At 38.9% G+C, this 17,384-nt stretch overlaps 1 protein-coding gene across 1 annotated transcript; it reads left to right on the top strand.

The window, feature by feature from the left end:
• Nucleotides 1-5,766: 5,766 nt before the first annotated feature.
• On the top strand, nucleotides 5,767-12,314 carry LOC135473902 (protein FAM184A-like). Its single transcript, XM_064753836.1, has 4 exons — nucleotides 5,767-6,107; nucleotides 7,525-8,899; nucleotides 10,235-10,486; nucleotides 11,990-12,314. Exons 2-4 carry the CDS (start codon nucleotides 8,144-8,146, stop codon nucleotides 12,128-12,130), a joined length of 1,149 nt encoding a protein of 382 aa, XP_064609906.1. The 5' UTR covers nucleotides 5,767-6,107; nucleotides 7,525-8,143; the 3' UTR covers nucleotides 12,131-12,314.
• Nucleotides 12,315-17,384: the final 5,070 nt, after the last annotated feature.

Genomic DNA, 17,384 nt, shown 5'->3' with positions numbered 1-17,384 from the left:
TAGAATCTGGGACATAATTTCTGGGGAAGTTTATAGGAAAATTGTACTGGCTAGCTCAAAATGTTTAGCTTGGTAAACACGTCATACATCAAACATGTGACTTATATGGCCATGCTGTCAGCTGCGTCATGTGATTTCCCACCAAGCTTAGATTGAAAACGGTTTTTCGTTCGCGCTGTCAGCTAAGTCATGTGATTTTCCACCAAGCTTAGATTGAAAACGGTTTTTCGTTCGCGATCATGACTGAGTCTGTTCGATAAAAGTGTAATACTCATTTAGATGAGAACTGTTGTAAAATGACATTTATATTTCATGACTATAAAATTAATAACTAAAACCTAAAAAAAATGGTCGAGAATGTGGATAAGTACTTCTGTACTTCACAACTGAATTATTCGGGTATTCTGTAAGACGGATCGAAAGCTAAGAGACCACGTGATCTCCTTTGTAACAAATACCGTGGATGAAGAAAACGGTCCTCTCAACGTTATTGCATAGGAAAATGCCTATATTTGAATCGCTGTTAGCGAGCTTTTATCCGTTGGATTTGTATAATTTTCAGCTTTCCAGATAGTCTGAGTATTTCTGCAGAGCTTCCGTGATGTTATTTTGCTAGCGTTAAGAATATATTTTATAGGAAAAGATAACAGTATTTATTTATTTACTTGATTAGTGTTTTACGCCGTATTCAAGAATATTTCACTTACACGACGGCAGCCAGCATTATGGTGGGAGGAAACCGGGCACAGCCCGAGGGGAACCCACGACCATCTGCAGGGTGCTGGAATACCTTCCCACTTACGGGGTTGCATGAGCTGGACTTGAACTCACAGCGACCGCATTGGTGAGAGGCTCCTCGGTCATTACGCTGCGCTAGCGCGCTAACCGACTGATCCACGGATGCCCCTAAAAAAAATAATAGTATTGAGGTACATGTCTGTATAGAATAATGTTATGACCCGAACTGTCTGTATTACAAAGAGATGGTTTGTTCGAAATACACGACAGTTTAGCCGCACAAAAGTAACCAAAACCGGCAGATTTTATTTTACAACAATTTATTACGTTTAACAAGAGCAGATAACAAGACTTATACAAATACTAAAGTACTTAAGTTTTACGAGAAAGGATAGCAGTATCTATACAAATACTAAAGTACTTACATGTACAACGGTGTCAAGTCCAAAGGGACGCATATACTCCACAATGCTCAAAAAATTGCACAGAGGCAATATTCATAAGAGGGAAAATCCACAGTATAACTGAGTGTATGAAGAAATATACACAAAATTCCACAGACAGGGTCCGTGTACTAATAAGCACTGTGTACACAAGAGCACAGATTAAATATACAAGTTCAGACTGAACAAGTGCTCGGTGGAGATAGGATATAACAAAGCCAGAGTCTATAAAGATACCAAAATTCAGCACAAAAGGCCTACTAAAGTAACACACAGCGAAAGCATCCAAACTCTCAATAATTCTCCTTTCTTCCCCTTTGACGTGCTTTCGTAGGTCTTATATAGACTGGTGGAATTTTCTAGAATAAGAAAATTCCTGAACACTTGTTGTAAACAAACAGGCCCCGAACTGAGCGTACTCTGGAACATTCTAAGGTAGAGGCAGACAGCAGGCCCTAAACTCAGCATATGTAAACAGTGACAAGCTAAATTTAGAAGCTGACGGCAGTTGTGCACATAACAATAACCATACAAAACTCACTTGAAAATTGCGTTTGCCATTCCTTCTTCTTGAATCTTGAGCCCAGATTATATACAGGTACTTTTGCAAATTATTAATTTGTGCAGCAAGTGCAATCCGATATTATTAAAAGGAACTAGAAAGATATTAGTAGCATTTTGTAGTAGGAAACTACACATTGTATCAAATACAAGGACGTTTTGGCAACCTTTACAGGTGCCCAAAACAAAGCATAATCTAAAAAAAAGCACAAAATTATGGGGAACATTGCTTGAAACATCTTGAATTTGAATGTTAATACCTGTATTCATGTGCACTAAGTAATTTTGACCGTATAACTTGATATATTTATATATGTATGACATGAAGTTCAGGTTTCCTGATATTTGAAAATATTTTTGTTACTTCTATTTTAGGCTATTTATATGATGGCCAAACTAAAAACCAGTATTTCACAATGACAGAGCTAAAAGATGAATAATAGTGCATGGCCCGTTCTAAGTCTGTAAGGGACTGTATTAGCGATAGAACCTTTTGGTTGACAATCAAGTTCTTGTGTTTTGTTTTCTTAGATTTCGGTCCAGTCTCATTAGTTACTCCAGCAAAGCACCTAAAATAAAAAGAACAAATAAAAGAAAACATGTATATTTAGACTTATATATACTGACATTCATTCCATTTATGTAACACCTGCATATTATGTAAACATTGGCCTAAAGTATGAACTTTTACTTAAGCATTGTGGCACTAAAAGATGTACACAATATGCTTTGATATACTATAGGTATATCAATTAATTTATAAAATTATGTAGAATTGGCAGTTATTTTACAGAAAAGCATGCAGTTATTCAGTTTCCATTATAACCCGAATCTATTAAACTTTTAACTGAGGTGGTATTTGCCACATTTATAGAACTGTATATGAATACTTAAACACCAAAAACATTTAGGTTGATGCAAACGTAAAGAGTCTATTATACATACCACTATCATGTGCTTGGAATATTGTTGAAGTGCACGTGTTAGGCCAGATAAGATAACAGAAAACTACATTTACTTCTCTTTCTAAAATTCTTTTTTTAAGTTGAATAAAATGCTTCCAATTGTTTGTATTATATAGACAGCTTTTGGGGCATTTAGGTGTTGGGCCATTATCAATATAGAAATAAAAATACTGGTTCACAAATTTTATTTCACATTAAATTCTAATGCAAACTAATAAGTCACATTAAAAAAAATCACACTTCAGTGCTCCTTGTCAGCTTTTAAAAACAAAAAGTAATGTGATGATACACGTATCTGCACATAACACAACAGGCTGCAATATAATAAGAAACAGATCGTATGAATTATACCCTTAAATGAATTCCATTGATGGTGCTCTGATCTGATCAACAACGATCAATACATCCAGCACCAGCATCAGCCTCCTGGACATCATGACGCTGTCGCCTGGAACTGTAAATCAAGAAGTAGCTGCACACGAAAACAGCATTAAAATATCAAATAAAGTTGAAGTTAAACTCATCTCCAAAGAAAAAGGCTAGCTAACATTTTATTTTTGCTTAAACGTAGCGTTCAATTATAAACTTCCATAACTTGTTTGGCATGTTTGGGAAGATAATTTAACTAAGATAAAAGAGTAGGTACTCAGCACAAACCACAAAAAATGAGTGGCTTGAAGAAATGTAAACCCGAACTTCTTTAGTTGTTGCATATTCATGTAAGTAGGCGTGAAAAATACATATAGTTTTTTCCTGAAGATTCTTGATTTTATGTACTCTTGCCACTATTTTATATTAGATGCATTTTCTAAAGTTGTCTGCAGACCATGCATTTAAGGCGCAAGTAATTTTCAAATTGAGACTAAGACATGGTCATCTATGCCCTGAGTACTTTGAAAGCCTTGTATCCCACGTGAGATATCCAGATCTACCAGAGTTTCTCCTTGAATGGTTTCAATGTACTTGCTGGAAATAGAATGGAATTGAATATTGTAATTTATGTTTCCTACCAACCTGAGAGGTCAATGAACTGCCTTTATGATTCTCAGTAACATTCATTCATTTGGCAATAAACTGTTTCAACAATCTGAATATGTGACTTAAAGTGACTATGAAGTCTTTCATAGTGTGACATTTAAAACCACAAAGCAACTTTTCACCATGCAAGGTGGTATTACTGTCGCCGTACTTTTCACTGAGCAAGGGAGGGTTGAAATCCAATACATGCCCAATTTGTCTTATGACGAACAACGTGTGATTTAAAAGAAAAAAAAGCCGAAAAAAAAGCTAAATCATTTATGAAACAAGCAAGGAAAACGGAAATTTGTTATATTTCTATGGATTCTTTCATGGTTAACATAGCCCTTTAATGTTCCTGAAAAAAATCACAGTTTACAACTACTTGACCCATGTGTAAGCAAATGTAACCCAAATGCTTCGAATTATTGTCAACTTAGAAATCAAATTTGTCTGCCCATTACCTGAAAGTAGAGCTGGCTTCTACCTAGAATAGTACAAGTTTGGCCGTTGTTGTTGTTGTCAGGCTGTTAGCAGCGTAGATCAGTGGTGTTACCTGTCCGCGGTGAGAATTTGTTTCCAAAGAAAACAAAACAGTCGATTAATTAGTAACATGTATGACAATCAACTGGCGAAATTGAGTTTTTACGTCCTGAAATACTTTTAGAATTGTTAAAACAAAATTTCTGAACAGATGTATGACTCACCTCTTCTCACAAAGTTGGAGTCAAGGTAATTCCAGCGAAGCCAGCATGTCTTGTGTACACAAACAGGGTTTGTGAATCTATTTTTCACACCAAAAACAGAATAGTTTTTCATGCTTCAAAATAAATATGTACTCTTAAGGCATTTTATTTAAATAACACATGTACTATAACTACAGTTTTCAAAAGACCCTAGCAGACAGCCCGGAAATTAAGTAGCCCGCTAAAATGGCGTCGACGGTGATAGCTGTCAAAACTGCTTTGTTTGGGAAGAGAACACGAATTGGGGGTAATAAGCTGGTCCCCTGTTTCCAGTTTGTTCATCAATGACGTACATTGTAATTTCCAAATATTTCTGACCATTTATGGAAAATACACAAGGGTTATTAAGAAATATGAAATATGCGTCGAAAATAAAAAAATGTCATTTTTTGACACATCTCTCTGCATGTTCCTTAAAACCAATCTGTTCGGTTTATACAACCTTTTCATGTATCTTTAAAGGTTAATTCGACCTGATTGTAATTTCTGATTTAATCTAATTTAATTTAATATATAAATAATCAACGTTCATTTGGTGCTAATAAGAGAATGTACTTTATCAGTTTTCGGAAGTCAGGAATCAAAAGGCTACATGCTTGTATAGGGGGCCTGCGTGGCTCAGTCGGTTAGCGCGCTAGCGCAGCGTTGTGACCCAGAAGCCTCTCACCAATGCAGTCGCTGTGAGTTCAAGACCAGCTCATGCTGGCTTGCTCTCCGGCCGTACCTTAGAAGGTCCTGCAGCAACCTGCGGATGGTCGTGGGTTTACCCCCGGGCTCTGCCCGGTTTGCTCCCACCATAATGCTGGCCGCCGTCGTATAAGTGAAATATTCTTGAGTACGGCGTAAAACACCAATCCAAAAAAAAAAAGATAACATGCTTATATAGCGCAAATATATATTCCTATAGACGGGCCTGCGTGGCACGAACTTGCCTGGCCTTGGACTTTACCGTGGTGAAAACATGGAGTGTATTAAAGATATGATCTCAACGTTGGCAATAGGTGTTTCTCCTTATGTGTATGAGATTTCAACATGTGATTGGCATTTTGCCATATAGTTCAAGTTCAGCAGAAGTAATAAACTGGCTTAACCGCACTATGGTTTTTACGGGTATAAAACTGGGCACATGTAAAATGAAGCCGTGGGCGTTTTTGTTTGCAGTCTTGTCATTCATATTCTGAAGTGGTCACCAGTAGTCAGTGTTAAACCAGACAGTTGTTAAATTACCTTAGCAGCAAGCATGGCACAAGGATCAACACACGAGCAGGCAGTTTTACTAATATTGACAAGGTATCACGTACGGCCGTCGCTACCTGCGACTGGTATTGAAGTCTGTTAGCTTACACATTTATGCCTGTCAGATTAGCAGTCAACGCGGCATTGTCTGTGTGACGGTCTTATTGGAATGCAAAAACTTCACCGTTATATTGTGAATTACTGTAAGGCCTGCGGAATGGGTGTTGCTCGCTCATGATATCTGCCCACTACCACAAAGCCATTGTGCAGCTCGCCAGTATATGTAGACACATATCCTTGCACATGTATTCAGCCGGCAGCCGAAATTCTATATAAATATGTCAGCAGATATACGATCCATACTTGAGAGCTGGACAGGAAAGACAGATCCTCTGAGCAAGGTAGGTGTAGAATATAAAATGTAAAATTTGTATATATGTTTGTATGCCGCGATATATAGGTGTATACAGTGTTTAGTTTTCATATGTGCCCTGTTATATACAAGCATACAAGCATACGCATATACATACATGTACATACTGGCATACACATATGCATAAAAGCATACACATATACATACATGTACATGCAAGCAAACACATATACATGCATGCATACACACTTATATAACAGTTATATTAGTCACAGCTATATATATATAAACGCACACATGTAGCCAGACGCACACATTTACGCATACCTGCATATAATCATATGATGTTTTGATAGGTTTTAATGTTTGTTGATAGAATACCAGATTAACAGGTGGCTGTTCTGTTAAAGTTTTTCTTTACACCAATGCCACATGTTCATGAATGGATGAACTGTTACTCGGCTCGACATATCGATTTGTCTCCCCTCTCACATGATACGCCAAACTCTAAGAATTTGTGGTTTACTTTCAGTCTGAAAACAACTTGAATGTTTCTTTCATCCAAGGTAGCAATAAGAAAAGGAACAACAATTCAAGGCTGTAGCGAATATATCTAGAGCGGTTGTACACCTGGCCTAGTATTACATACTGTTTACGCGCAGACTTACCACTAACAGTGAAAGCTACATGTATAACCAGTCAACACAGTTGTTACGCGGTGTGTAGTCTGTATGCGATATATTAGGCCGATCGTTCCCTTCAGCAATGAGGTCGTGTGCTCGAATTGGTTTGGAGCTCACGCTGGTTCATGTCTGGGGGCTTATATAATAGGGTTTGTGAGGTACAGCTGGACAAAGCTCTTGTTTTCCACGGGCACAAGTAAGCGCGATATGATGAAACAAAACAAAAAATTTCACTCACGGCAAAAGGAAATTAGCCCAGACCAAAGTTAATGTGTGCCCTGAAATTTTGCATTCACTGGCTTGTTATATGTGCACGTATTTGAAGATTGTCAGAGCTTGATCAAGTATCCCGTGCTTCTGCCCTTTAATGGCAAGCATGCATCAAATTTCAGAACTTAAACCGTCTACTTAATTGTACATATAAGAGTATACTTCTGTTCTCTGAACTAATATACTGCAGAGTTAGCTTAAACCAACCTTGCTATTTAACTTAAGAAATCACATTTGTCTCCCGCGCACAAAAGTATATAGATGAGGTAAATAATTAAGCAGAATTATTCCAGTGTTTACTTAATTTACCGAACGCAATCTTTAGTAAATCTTATGCCGCATGCTAAATATTATATCTTGAGGCGTAATCGGATTACAGTCTTTGTTACTGAATACTAATCTACGTCGCTATAGGCTATTCTCATTGAAGTGTTCAGTGAACCAGAAAGACACCCCATTTAGTAAAGCTTTGTACTTTTTGCATGATTGCAGGTGTGTTTAGAAGGCAGTACGAGTCCATACCTGAGGGACAGACAGAGTAAGACTGACATAAGTGGGGCTGAACAACTGGAACTGCTGTATAATATACGGCTGTATTAATTCACATGGGCAGTCTGTTTAACAGTTTATAGTTAACTCCATGCAACCTTCCCTCGGACGAGCGTGACATCTTCGAGAAGTAAAGCCGTCTGCTTTACGTGGCATGTTTTATTCAAGGAAAAATTAACAGCCCTGGCCGATAAACCAAAGTCCAGGATATTTCTGTTGCTTCATTGGATGAAATGACCTTAGCTTTCTATGCTGGAGTTCCGGTTAATCTCCACGACCATGTGTGTGCTGTGTATCTATATCAGATCGGAACGATGGAGTGCACGCATTAAGTGACGGATCATTAACAGATCTCTGCCTCATTAAATAACATATTGGATGTTTACCTTGGGGACAACTTACTGGAGAAAATCCCCCTTTATTATATTTGAGAGTAATTTTATAGAGTCAAATAATCTTGAGCGGTTAATATGTCGAAATTTGCAGTTTGACCAAAGAGTAGCTTTTTAAGAAGGGTGGCATTGTATACTGTTAGCAGTAAAATAGGGCTTTTCAAACAAAAATGGCGGATTTTGTTCCAAGGAAATCGTTCGAATTTCGAATGTCCAAGAAAGTTGCTGAACTGACTCAAGTCGTGCATATGTTGTTCACAAGAAATCATGAAAAAGAAGTGGAGATAGATGCTTTAAAGGACGCATACGAGTGCGATATTCAACTATTGCTCGACGATGCGAATCAGAAAATTCTTGTACGAGAAACGCGTATTGCTGAGTTGGAAAAACTGTATGCTGATCAGGCGACACATTTTAAGGAGGCCGTGGAACGGGAATCTAACGGTTGTAAGGAGGAGTGGGCTAACTGTGTCGCAGGACTTGAGAGACAACTGCAAGATGAAAAATCAGAATGTCAAAACTTGAGGGATTTACTGATTCAAACTCAGAAAGACGTTGAAAAGCTAAGGCAGAGTGCAATGGAAGATTCCTCTTCCAAAACCTCTGAACTTCAAGCAAAAGATCAAGAAATTAGTAAACTTAAGAAAGCGAACGTCACTTTGGAGAAACGAGTCAAAGAGCAGCAGGCACAAGAAGAAGCAAGAGCCGTCGAATTCACCATGAAAACTGATCGACTAACAAGGGACATAACTCAACTTCAAGAGCTTCTAGAAGAAACCCACAGAGTCAAAGAGAATGTCATCACAAAAAATCGGCAATTAGAAGCGGATCTGAAACAATTACGGAAGGACTTTGGAAGAAAAGTGTCGGAAATTGTCTCTTCTAAAAATTCCATCGCCATGCCAGCGCAAATTTCCAATCAAGTAGTAAGTATATTCACATTAAAAAACATAGTTGTTTATAGACTTATCAAGTTACAATAAAATCTGAACTCGAGTCTAGCAATGAAAAGATGTAACTTGCAAGCAAATGTTATCGAATTTCAAACAAATATTAAATGACCTGCCGACTTACATGCATATGTGTGCCTACATATGAAAGTTTCTTATTTAATAGATGCGTCATGATAATACCACGCGGAGTCTGTTTACTGTCTCCCATAAATACGATAGATGTTTGATCTGAGAAAGTAAAGTCATTTTAAATAAGGTCAAAACGGTCGCTCGCCGAAACGGCCTCTCTCACAACACAACGGTCGCATTCCCACTTTTACGCACAAGTTTCGGGTTTCAAAATGGCAGCTTTCAGATGGATGGCTGAGTCTCCATACAAAGATGTCAGTGGAACCAAAAGAGCTTTTTTGTCATTTCTTTGCATATGTGAATTCGACATATAAAAAAACGTAAAAAAAGAAATTGACTGATTTTTAAGATGTCGCATGCTCTCAAAAAGCATATTGACCGTTTTGTACATGTGTTTGTGTACATGTAGCTCGCGATGTAAACAAGATGTCCACTACAGGTACACAGTTTGGTACACATTAAAGCGTAGGTAGGTAAAGATGATGTATGCAAGTTACACTTTAATATTCCTGAGTAAAGTTAATTGCAGTTAATTGCGTGTCTGTGGTGCTCATCTTTTTGTACGACATGTGCTTTTAGAAACTGAGTTACCTCACTCAAAACTCAAATCTGTATTCAGCTGGCGTATTCCTGCGTCTCGATAAAGCAGTACTGTAGTAACTGGTTTATGGCATAGATAATATACTATCAAGATGGGAAACAGTTGCTTAAAGTAATGTGAAGGTAAACCAGACCTAACACTGTCTATTTACGCCATTCCAAGACACGAGAGAAAACAAAGTCCTCGTATGTACCAGTTTTGAAACAAAGATAGTTCTTGTGTATATTACCCAAACTACTATTACAATTTAAACGGCCACGTTAATCCTGTACCGATAGTTTATATATTGGTAGATAAAGGCTAACTTTGTTAGTGCCGTTGTGAAAAAGTATTAAAATCGTAGAACTTCATCTTAGCTAGCCCACTGACATAGAGTCAAACGTGCTATATGAAGCCAGTGAAGAAAAATGAATAAAATGACCGCTTCATGTAGGTGACCACATGCATATATAAGCCTATGGTTGGCTAAAAGACCAAGCCAACACATAACTGAATTACATAGATTTAGTAGTAATATAACCACAGTAACATTTTCACTAAAAAAACTTTAAACGATGCGTAAATTCTTTGCTCTCAAGGATTACAACAGTGAGATCGAGCGTTTACGGAGAGAGGTGCATAAATATCGGATGGAGCTGAGTAACAGGGATTTAAACTTCAACCGGATGTTCACAGATAAACAGCCGATAGTGATTGACCCCAGGGCTGGGAAAATTGGCGTGAATCAGATACAAGCGGTGAACCCCCATCATAGGGCCCCCAGTACACCGCCCAAGACAAGCAGGGAGAAGTCCTTTAGTTTTGCTAGCGGACAGGTTTATGACCACGATGTAAGTACAATTCGAACATGTGGGTTTTAGTTACACTTGCAGACATGTTATGAATTACTTTGATGATCCTTCCGTTTATAGTTTTATTCATTTTCATGACAACCTCATCGAGTCATGGGTATACCAGGAAATGAATTCGCCTTGACAGGCATTCAGCCAAACTTAAACATGCAATTTTTCCTCTGTTTGGAGGGATTCCTCTTTTTATATAATTTTTTTTTCAAAACAATATTTTTGATTTAGCTTAGAAGTGCCGAAAGTGACAAAATTATATTTTTGATGTACTGTACTGTTATTCTCAGTGCCTGTCTCATCTCTGTAGACATTCTTATAGGAGCAAATGTCGCATGTAGTTATTTATTTTAATCTCAGTGGAAATACATCATGTTTATCATGCCTCTGTTCTGTGGTTATTAAGTAACACAGAAGAAAAAAGTGCAACACAGCAACAACTTCATGGGAAAAACGCGTGACGTTTAGTAACCCTTCACAATGATAAAACTGTTTGAGGCAATGATAAAACATGGTTCAAGGCATTCTGACATGACAACGCCACGCCACATACTGCAGCTGTGACGCGCAAAGCCTTACGTACACCGGTGGTAATGTCATGAACTGAGCCTCACATTCCCCAGACTTTACCTCAACTATCGTGTCTATCGTGTATCGAGAAAACTATCGTGCCTGTGATTTCCGCCCCGAAAGATTGTGACTTCATTTTAATCATTGTAAAGTTTGTGTTGGGGATCATGGGACGTCATGTATTTTGCCTTTCAGTAAATGGATACCATAAACCATCTATCTCCTTCTGTATTGTTACTCGACAAGAGTAAGAATCAGACGGAGGCATTCGTATTACGGTGTTAGAGCTGCATGATAACCATTTATTTTCTGTGTTGTTACTCGTGTAAAACATGTAGCTGCATGATAACCATCTATTTTCTGTATTGTTACTCGTGTAAAACATGTAGCTGCATGATAATCATCTATTTTCTGTATTGTTACTCGTGTAAAACATGTAGCTGCATGACAACCATCTATTTTCTGTATTGTTACTCGTGTAAAACATGTAGCTGCATAATAACCATCTGTTTTCACGAAAGCATGCACACAGTCTTGAGATTCAATGAAACCGGTGTCAAGTTTTGAATTTTCTTGAAAACGCTAACCAAATCCAAATGCTTTTAACAGTTTACTTCTATGTATTTTTAAAATCAACTATACAGATCAAATAGTCAAGGATGGGGCGTAAAGTCACGTTGTCACGTCAAGTTGCTGAGTCACGCCCGCTTTGTAAACAAAGACGCCGTTCCATTTACGCCAGCGTACGAGCATTTCGCTATGACAACAGGGAATCTAACGTGCGATTTATAGTCTGTAATCGCCTTTACGTGATACGTAAGGGTCGAGGATTATAGAGAATAGATGTTTTACAGTGCAATACCTGTATGACCTTACCGTGTATTTAATGCTAAACTTTGTTATGTGTGCTATCTGTTCCAGGTCATGCCAACCAGATCGTTGTCGTCGGCTTCTTCCAATGCTAGACTGCCATGTTTGGGGTCACAGGACTCCCGTGGGAGGATTCAGAGGTTACTAAAGCCGCGACCAATCCCGAAGACATTTTTAATGAGTAAAACTTAAGTCAAATTCAGACCTTAGCATGTGCTAATAAAATATTATTTATTTTTAACCAGTCTCGGCATAGATATCATGAAACCGAAGTATTTACGCGTATTTTTTTTTACCCTTATCAACCAACCAAATGGAATTCCTTGCTTCTGTTATTCCGCAATAATAAAGGGCTTACAATTATTACCAAAATTAATCAGGATCAGTTGATGAATTTTGTGACTGTGATGCTATACATGCATTTATATTACAAATACAGTTGAATGTCGGCTCGTTCTCACACGTGTTGTTCGTTCAATTTTTACTAATACTTAATTGAATGGCATGAGGATTCACCAACTTTGATGAACATCAAACTCGATAAGCTTGGTTTCGACACCACGAAGTAATCGGGGGACGTCATAATTATTCAAAAACCTTTGGCATGCTGGATATTGGGAGGAGTTCAACGCCAGTTGCTGTAGCTAAACGGCTGTCAACTATATTTACTTTAAACTATAATTTTGACACCGCTAGGTTTGAAGTTGTTCTCACGTTTTGTTATAATATTACCTTAATAAATGGAAGAGGTTTTCCTACCGCGTTGTTTTATCGATTTACTGGTAGTTACCTACATATCCATGTGTATAGCTTGTGTTGTTACAGGTCACTCGCGAAAGGCAATTTCGGTAGGGAGTATGACTAATTTTACATCGAACTGAATATGGGCGACGGGTTAAGAGACACGTACTATACTTACATCTACAATTTAGAACTGTATTGCCACTGTCTGATAAGCTTGTATTAAGTTTGACTAATATAAATTATAACTACTTCGCGCCATTGGAGCAAGTGGATTTTTTTGCGTTTTTTAGGTTGTCATTCCACTACGCAAATCTGTCAGTATGGTTCTCTTTATAAAACCTCCAAAATAATCTGATAAGTGTAGATATATTTCACCACCTGTCGTACCGGAATTCTACGAGAAAACACAGCTGATCACGTGACCTCTTAGCGTACAACTGATCAGTCTGCAAACACACATGTTATCTCATCGCTCTAGTATTTGGGAGAAAATTTGAATAATTTCACTTTCTCCTAAGCAATTTGCATACAAAAGTCTCGTAGCGACTCCAGCTTGCATAAAATTCCCTTATTCAAAATTGAATTTTGGAAAATAGTCGGTATTTCGCCGATGATCTGCAACCACGTGGCGCATACATCAGCGAGGAGGATGGCTGCCATTCCCGCCTTAGCCGAGTTTGATCTGGCGGCTGAGATTTTTGGTGCGGATGTCCCTGCCAAAAGGCCCGAAAATGGCTAAACGTCCGTCACAGAAAACTGGTCGGTCCTCTCCTTAACAAGATTTGACTACTTGTGAGAATGTTTTCAAAGAAAATTCTTGTGAAAATAGCTTAGCGAAAACCACAAGGTCCGCGGTTGATCCCCAGCCTGGGCCGTCTCATGAATATGGCGATATACCGATAGATACTACATGTCAGGGCAAAGCTAGTAACAGATTTAGGAATAATTGTGGAAAAGCTTGACAGCAATGAAATCGTATCATTGCTCTCGAAAGACGAGAACTCTCATCAGTGCCTGATGCGACATCACATTCGTTGCTCACTACCATTCATTTCACTGCCACCAACAGTAAATTTTGTACAGATTTTTTGAGAACAGCAAGGTAACTGGGGTCACGGTGATGTCAGATGAGGCAGGAAATCATGTCAGAAAACAATCCGTCTCAACATTTGTCAGTAATAATACTTTACACACATGCACTGTCTTTATCTAGATTGTGTGCAACATAATTCTAACCAACACCTAAAATAATTTTATTGATGGATGTTGATAAAATAGTCCTGTGGGAGGACACAAGTGATGAGCCTATGTCTAAACATGCGTTTGCAGGCTACAAAAGTCAAGCTTGTCTATTGGTGGCAGTGATGTAAAGCTGGAGGTAGAGAGCGACGCATGAGCTGTAAGGAGTATGATGACGAGCCTGTAGCCAAACGCTTTAAACGTCACATTAAAGCACAGATCGGCGAGCTTCTAACCGAAGCCAGCCGCCCGCCAAAGAGCTCCGCTGGGTGAGGCGGAAAAGCAGTAGACACCGTGCTTAATAAGGGCTCCTAATTGTTTCTATGGAACATTTAGTATTAAAGTAAATGCGTTGGGCTTCCCCTTTAAAAATTGCAAGCCCTGTAAACAGAATGTTGGCTAGGATAAAACTTTTGCGGTCGATCACCCTGCCCGAAGGTGAAAAAAAATTCCAAACGTAGTGGGTGTTAGTTTGGTTTGCTCGATTCAGAAGTTTAAACTGCTGGATTACTGTTGAAAGATGGTTTACTCATGCCGGCTTTGACATGCTTACGATTTGTTCGTATCAGGGAATAGGTGAATAGCAAAAGTAAAGGTAGGGTTCGAGTCGGTTTTTTAGTGAACCACAGAAGTATGCCTTTTTTAGGCAAGGAGCGGCCCTACTACTACAACAACAGCAAGGGCGGCTGTCATAAAAAATTGGAACAAAAACAAGAAACAACAATAACAAAACAAGCGTAAATAATGAATTTATCTCTTCGCTCAAAATGACCTTGAATGTTTTCGAGCAGGCAAACACTGGGAAGATTTCACTGTCGATTCTTGGATACCAATACTTGAATCAATAAAAGACTATCCAATTTAGCTTACTGAAAGCCTAGCCCCAGGTGGCTGTTTCAGCACATCGAAGTATCACAGCCACACGGGCTACCTATGGTAAACCATACACCGATTCACGCCATGTATAAGTCACGGCTTATTGTGGTCTCAAAGATTACAAAATAAAGACTATATAAAAAGGGCAGCTATGATGCTGTAATCCCATTCTCTGAAACAGGGAGTTCAGATTTACGTTCGTGGATAACCAATGTGAACCAGGGTTCCCCTAGCCTCACACTGCACAGTAATAGCTCAAAAAAAGGTTGGGGGAGGCGTAATGGGACAAGTATGAACTGGACGGGTATGGAATATAGCAGAATCAGATTACCCCATTAATGCTCTAGAGCTTCTGGCTACTTGACTCACACTGAAATCTTTTAAGAGTGAAGTTCAAGTTGACAACACAGCTGTCAGTTATATTAACAATATGGGTACAACCCTTATGCAACAAAATAGCCAGGGAAGTTTAGGAGTGGCGTATAACCCATAATGTTTGACTTCAAGCTTGTCACTTACCAGGAGTAGATAATGTAGAGGCTGAGAGGCAGTCTAGATTAACCCCTGGAGATAAGGAATGGATGTCATCCCATTCTTCCAAATATCAAGGAACTTCCCCCAATAGACCTCCGCCAATAGGCCTGTTTGCATCAAAACTGAATCACCAGGTTGAAAGGTATGTGCCCTGGAAGCCAAATCCAGGAGCTGCGGACATCGATGCGTTTTCAGTTGACCGGACATCAGATGTTTTCTACACTTTCGCCTCAATTAGCCTTTTAAGTAAAGTGATTCAAAAAGTTGAGGAATATAAAGCTGTTGGGATAATAGTTACTCTCCTCTGGACAACTCAGCCATGATCCACTAAGCTTACAAATGGGGGGGGGGGGGATGACTTGATCCGGACGAGTTCAACCTGTCCAAGACGAAACTCTTGTCTTGCCGGGTGTCCCAGAATCCCTCTAAAGCAGGGGCATTTCGAAAAAAAAAATTTTTTCATCCGATGTGGGATGTGCTAGATTTCCTGACAGATTTATTTCATAGTGGACTACTAGGGTACAGTGCCCTTAATACAGCAAAATCAGTTCTTTCTACTTTTGTAGTTTATGAAGGTTCTTGTTAATTTTCCTTAAAACATTGTCTCCAGACAGAGACTTTTCACTGAAGGAGTTCACAGTTAAGTTAGTCATACTTGTTGCTGTGGTTAGTGCGCAGCGAGCCCAGAGTATGCAGTTGCTAAAGTTTCAAAGTTTCATCTGGACAGAGACCAGACCCCCATTAGTTTTCCATAAGCGACAATGTTAACGTTTAGCACTGTAGCTCAGTCGCAAACATTCCGTGGCCAATAAGCTTTGGTGCATACCTGGCCTAGCCCGTGAGAAAGAAGCCATAAAAGTCTTGACATAGGTTGACCGTCAGAATCTGGACTTTCCTATGTCGCCAGCTGGGAGGGGTGCCTAGCAATGCCTAGGGGACGTCACTCGCAGCCTCATCACCATCTGTCTCCTTATGTCCTCTAGCCCAGAATTTCAAACTTTCATCATTAAAATTCAAACCTACCCAAAGCTTAGACAATTTCCATCATTTTGATACCAAGCATACACCTGTACACAAAAAACGGCAGGCTGGCTGCAAAAAAAGACCTTACACCCTAAAATACACAGAATTACATTCGTCCCGAAAAACGGAAGTTGTAATGGTGGGCTGTGTCCATTTGCTGAAAACTTTCACACCGAAGACCCATTCGGGATGTCTTGAACTACAAGAGTACCCTGCAGACAGAAGGTTGTGTGTTTGCTCAGTATTATGACCACACATCCTTAAAACAGAGTCTTTGAAGAAAGAGCGTCAGTATATGTTTATCAGCCATCAGAAGCCACACCTTCAGAGTTAGCAAATAGACAATTTCAAGACAGGTTAAAACTGGTTTAACCGGAGCAGTGATAGACATAAATGTGTTTTCGACCCATAATACTCGTTTTAGCGGCTTCTAACAAAGCCAACATGGCTTCTCTCCCTTTAGTCACAATACTAAAGACGGCTGGGTGGTTTAGATCATCCACATTTGCCACTTTCTACAAGAATCCACTGGACACACGGACATTGATATGGCTGTTCTGGGTGATAAATACTGTTACATAACTGAGCTATCGATTCTGTGTATCAGAAGATCTGTGCATCACTGAATTCGTGTATCAGAAGATCTGTGTATCATTGAATCCGTGTATCAGAAGATCTGTGTATCGTTGAATCCGTGTATTAGAGGATCTGTGTATCATTGAATCTGTGTATTAGAAGATCTTTGTATCATTGAATCCGTGTATCAGAAGATCCGTGTATCAGAAGATCTATGTATCATTGAATCCGTGTATCAGAAGATCCGTGTATCACTGAATCTGTGTATCAGAAGATCTGTGTATCATTGAATCTGTGTATCATTGAATCTGGGTATCAGAAGATCTGTGTATCACAGAACCTGCGTATCAGAATTTTATTCAGTCTTTGGGTTCAGTAGTTGTGCATCGACGTGTATGTACGCTGAACTAAAACATAAAAGCAACACCCAGTTTTTTTTATAAAATTAACTGCG

Source organism: Liolophura sinensis, chromosome 8 (assembly GCF_032854445.1).
Source record: "Liolophura sinensis isolate JHLJ2023 chromosome 8, CUHK_Ljap_v2, whole genome shotgun sequence".
NCBI lineage: Eukaryota > Metazoa > Mollusca > Polyplacophora > Chitonida > Chitonidae > Liolophura > Liolophura sinensis.
The sequence above is the reverse complement of the archived record's forward strand: the minus strand, read 5'-3'. Positions and strand labels throughout refer to the sequence as shown.

What these genes read in the sequence shown, in the direction of transcription:
- LOC135473902 (XM_064753836.1), top strand. Translation starts at nt 8,144, where the DNA reads ATGGCGGATTTTGTTCCAAGGAAATCGTTCGAATTTCGAATGTCCAAG. An exon ending in CGCAAATTTCCAATCAAGTA is followed by an intron (nt 8,900 to 10,234) that starts GTAAGTATATTC and finishes TTTGCTCTCAAG; the next exon opens with GATTACAACAGTGAGATCGA. An exon ending in GACAGGTTTATGACCACGAT is followed by an intron (nt 10,487 to 11,989) that starts GTAAGTACAATT and finishes TATCTGTTCCAG; the next exon opens with GTCATGCCAACCAGATCGTT.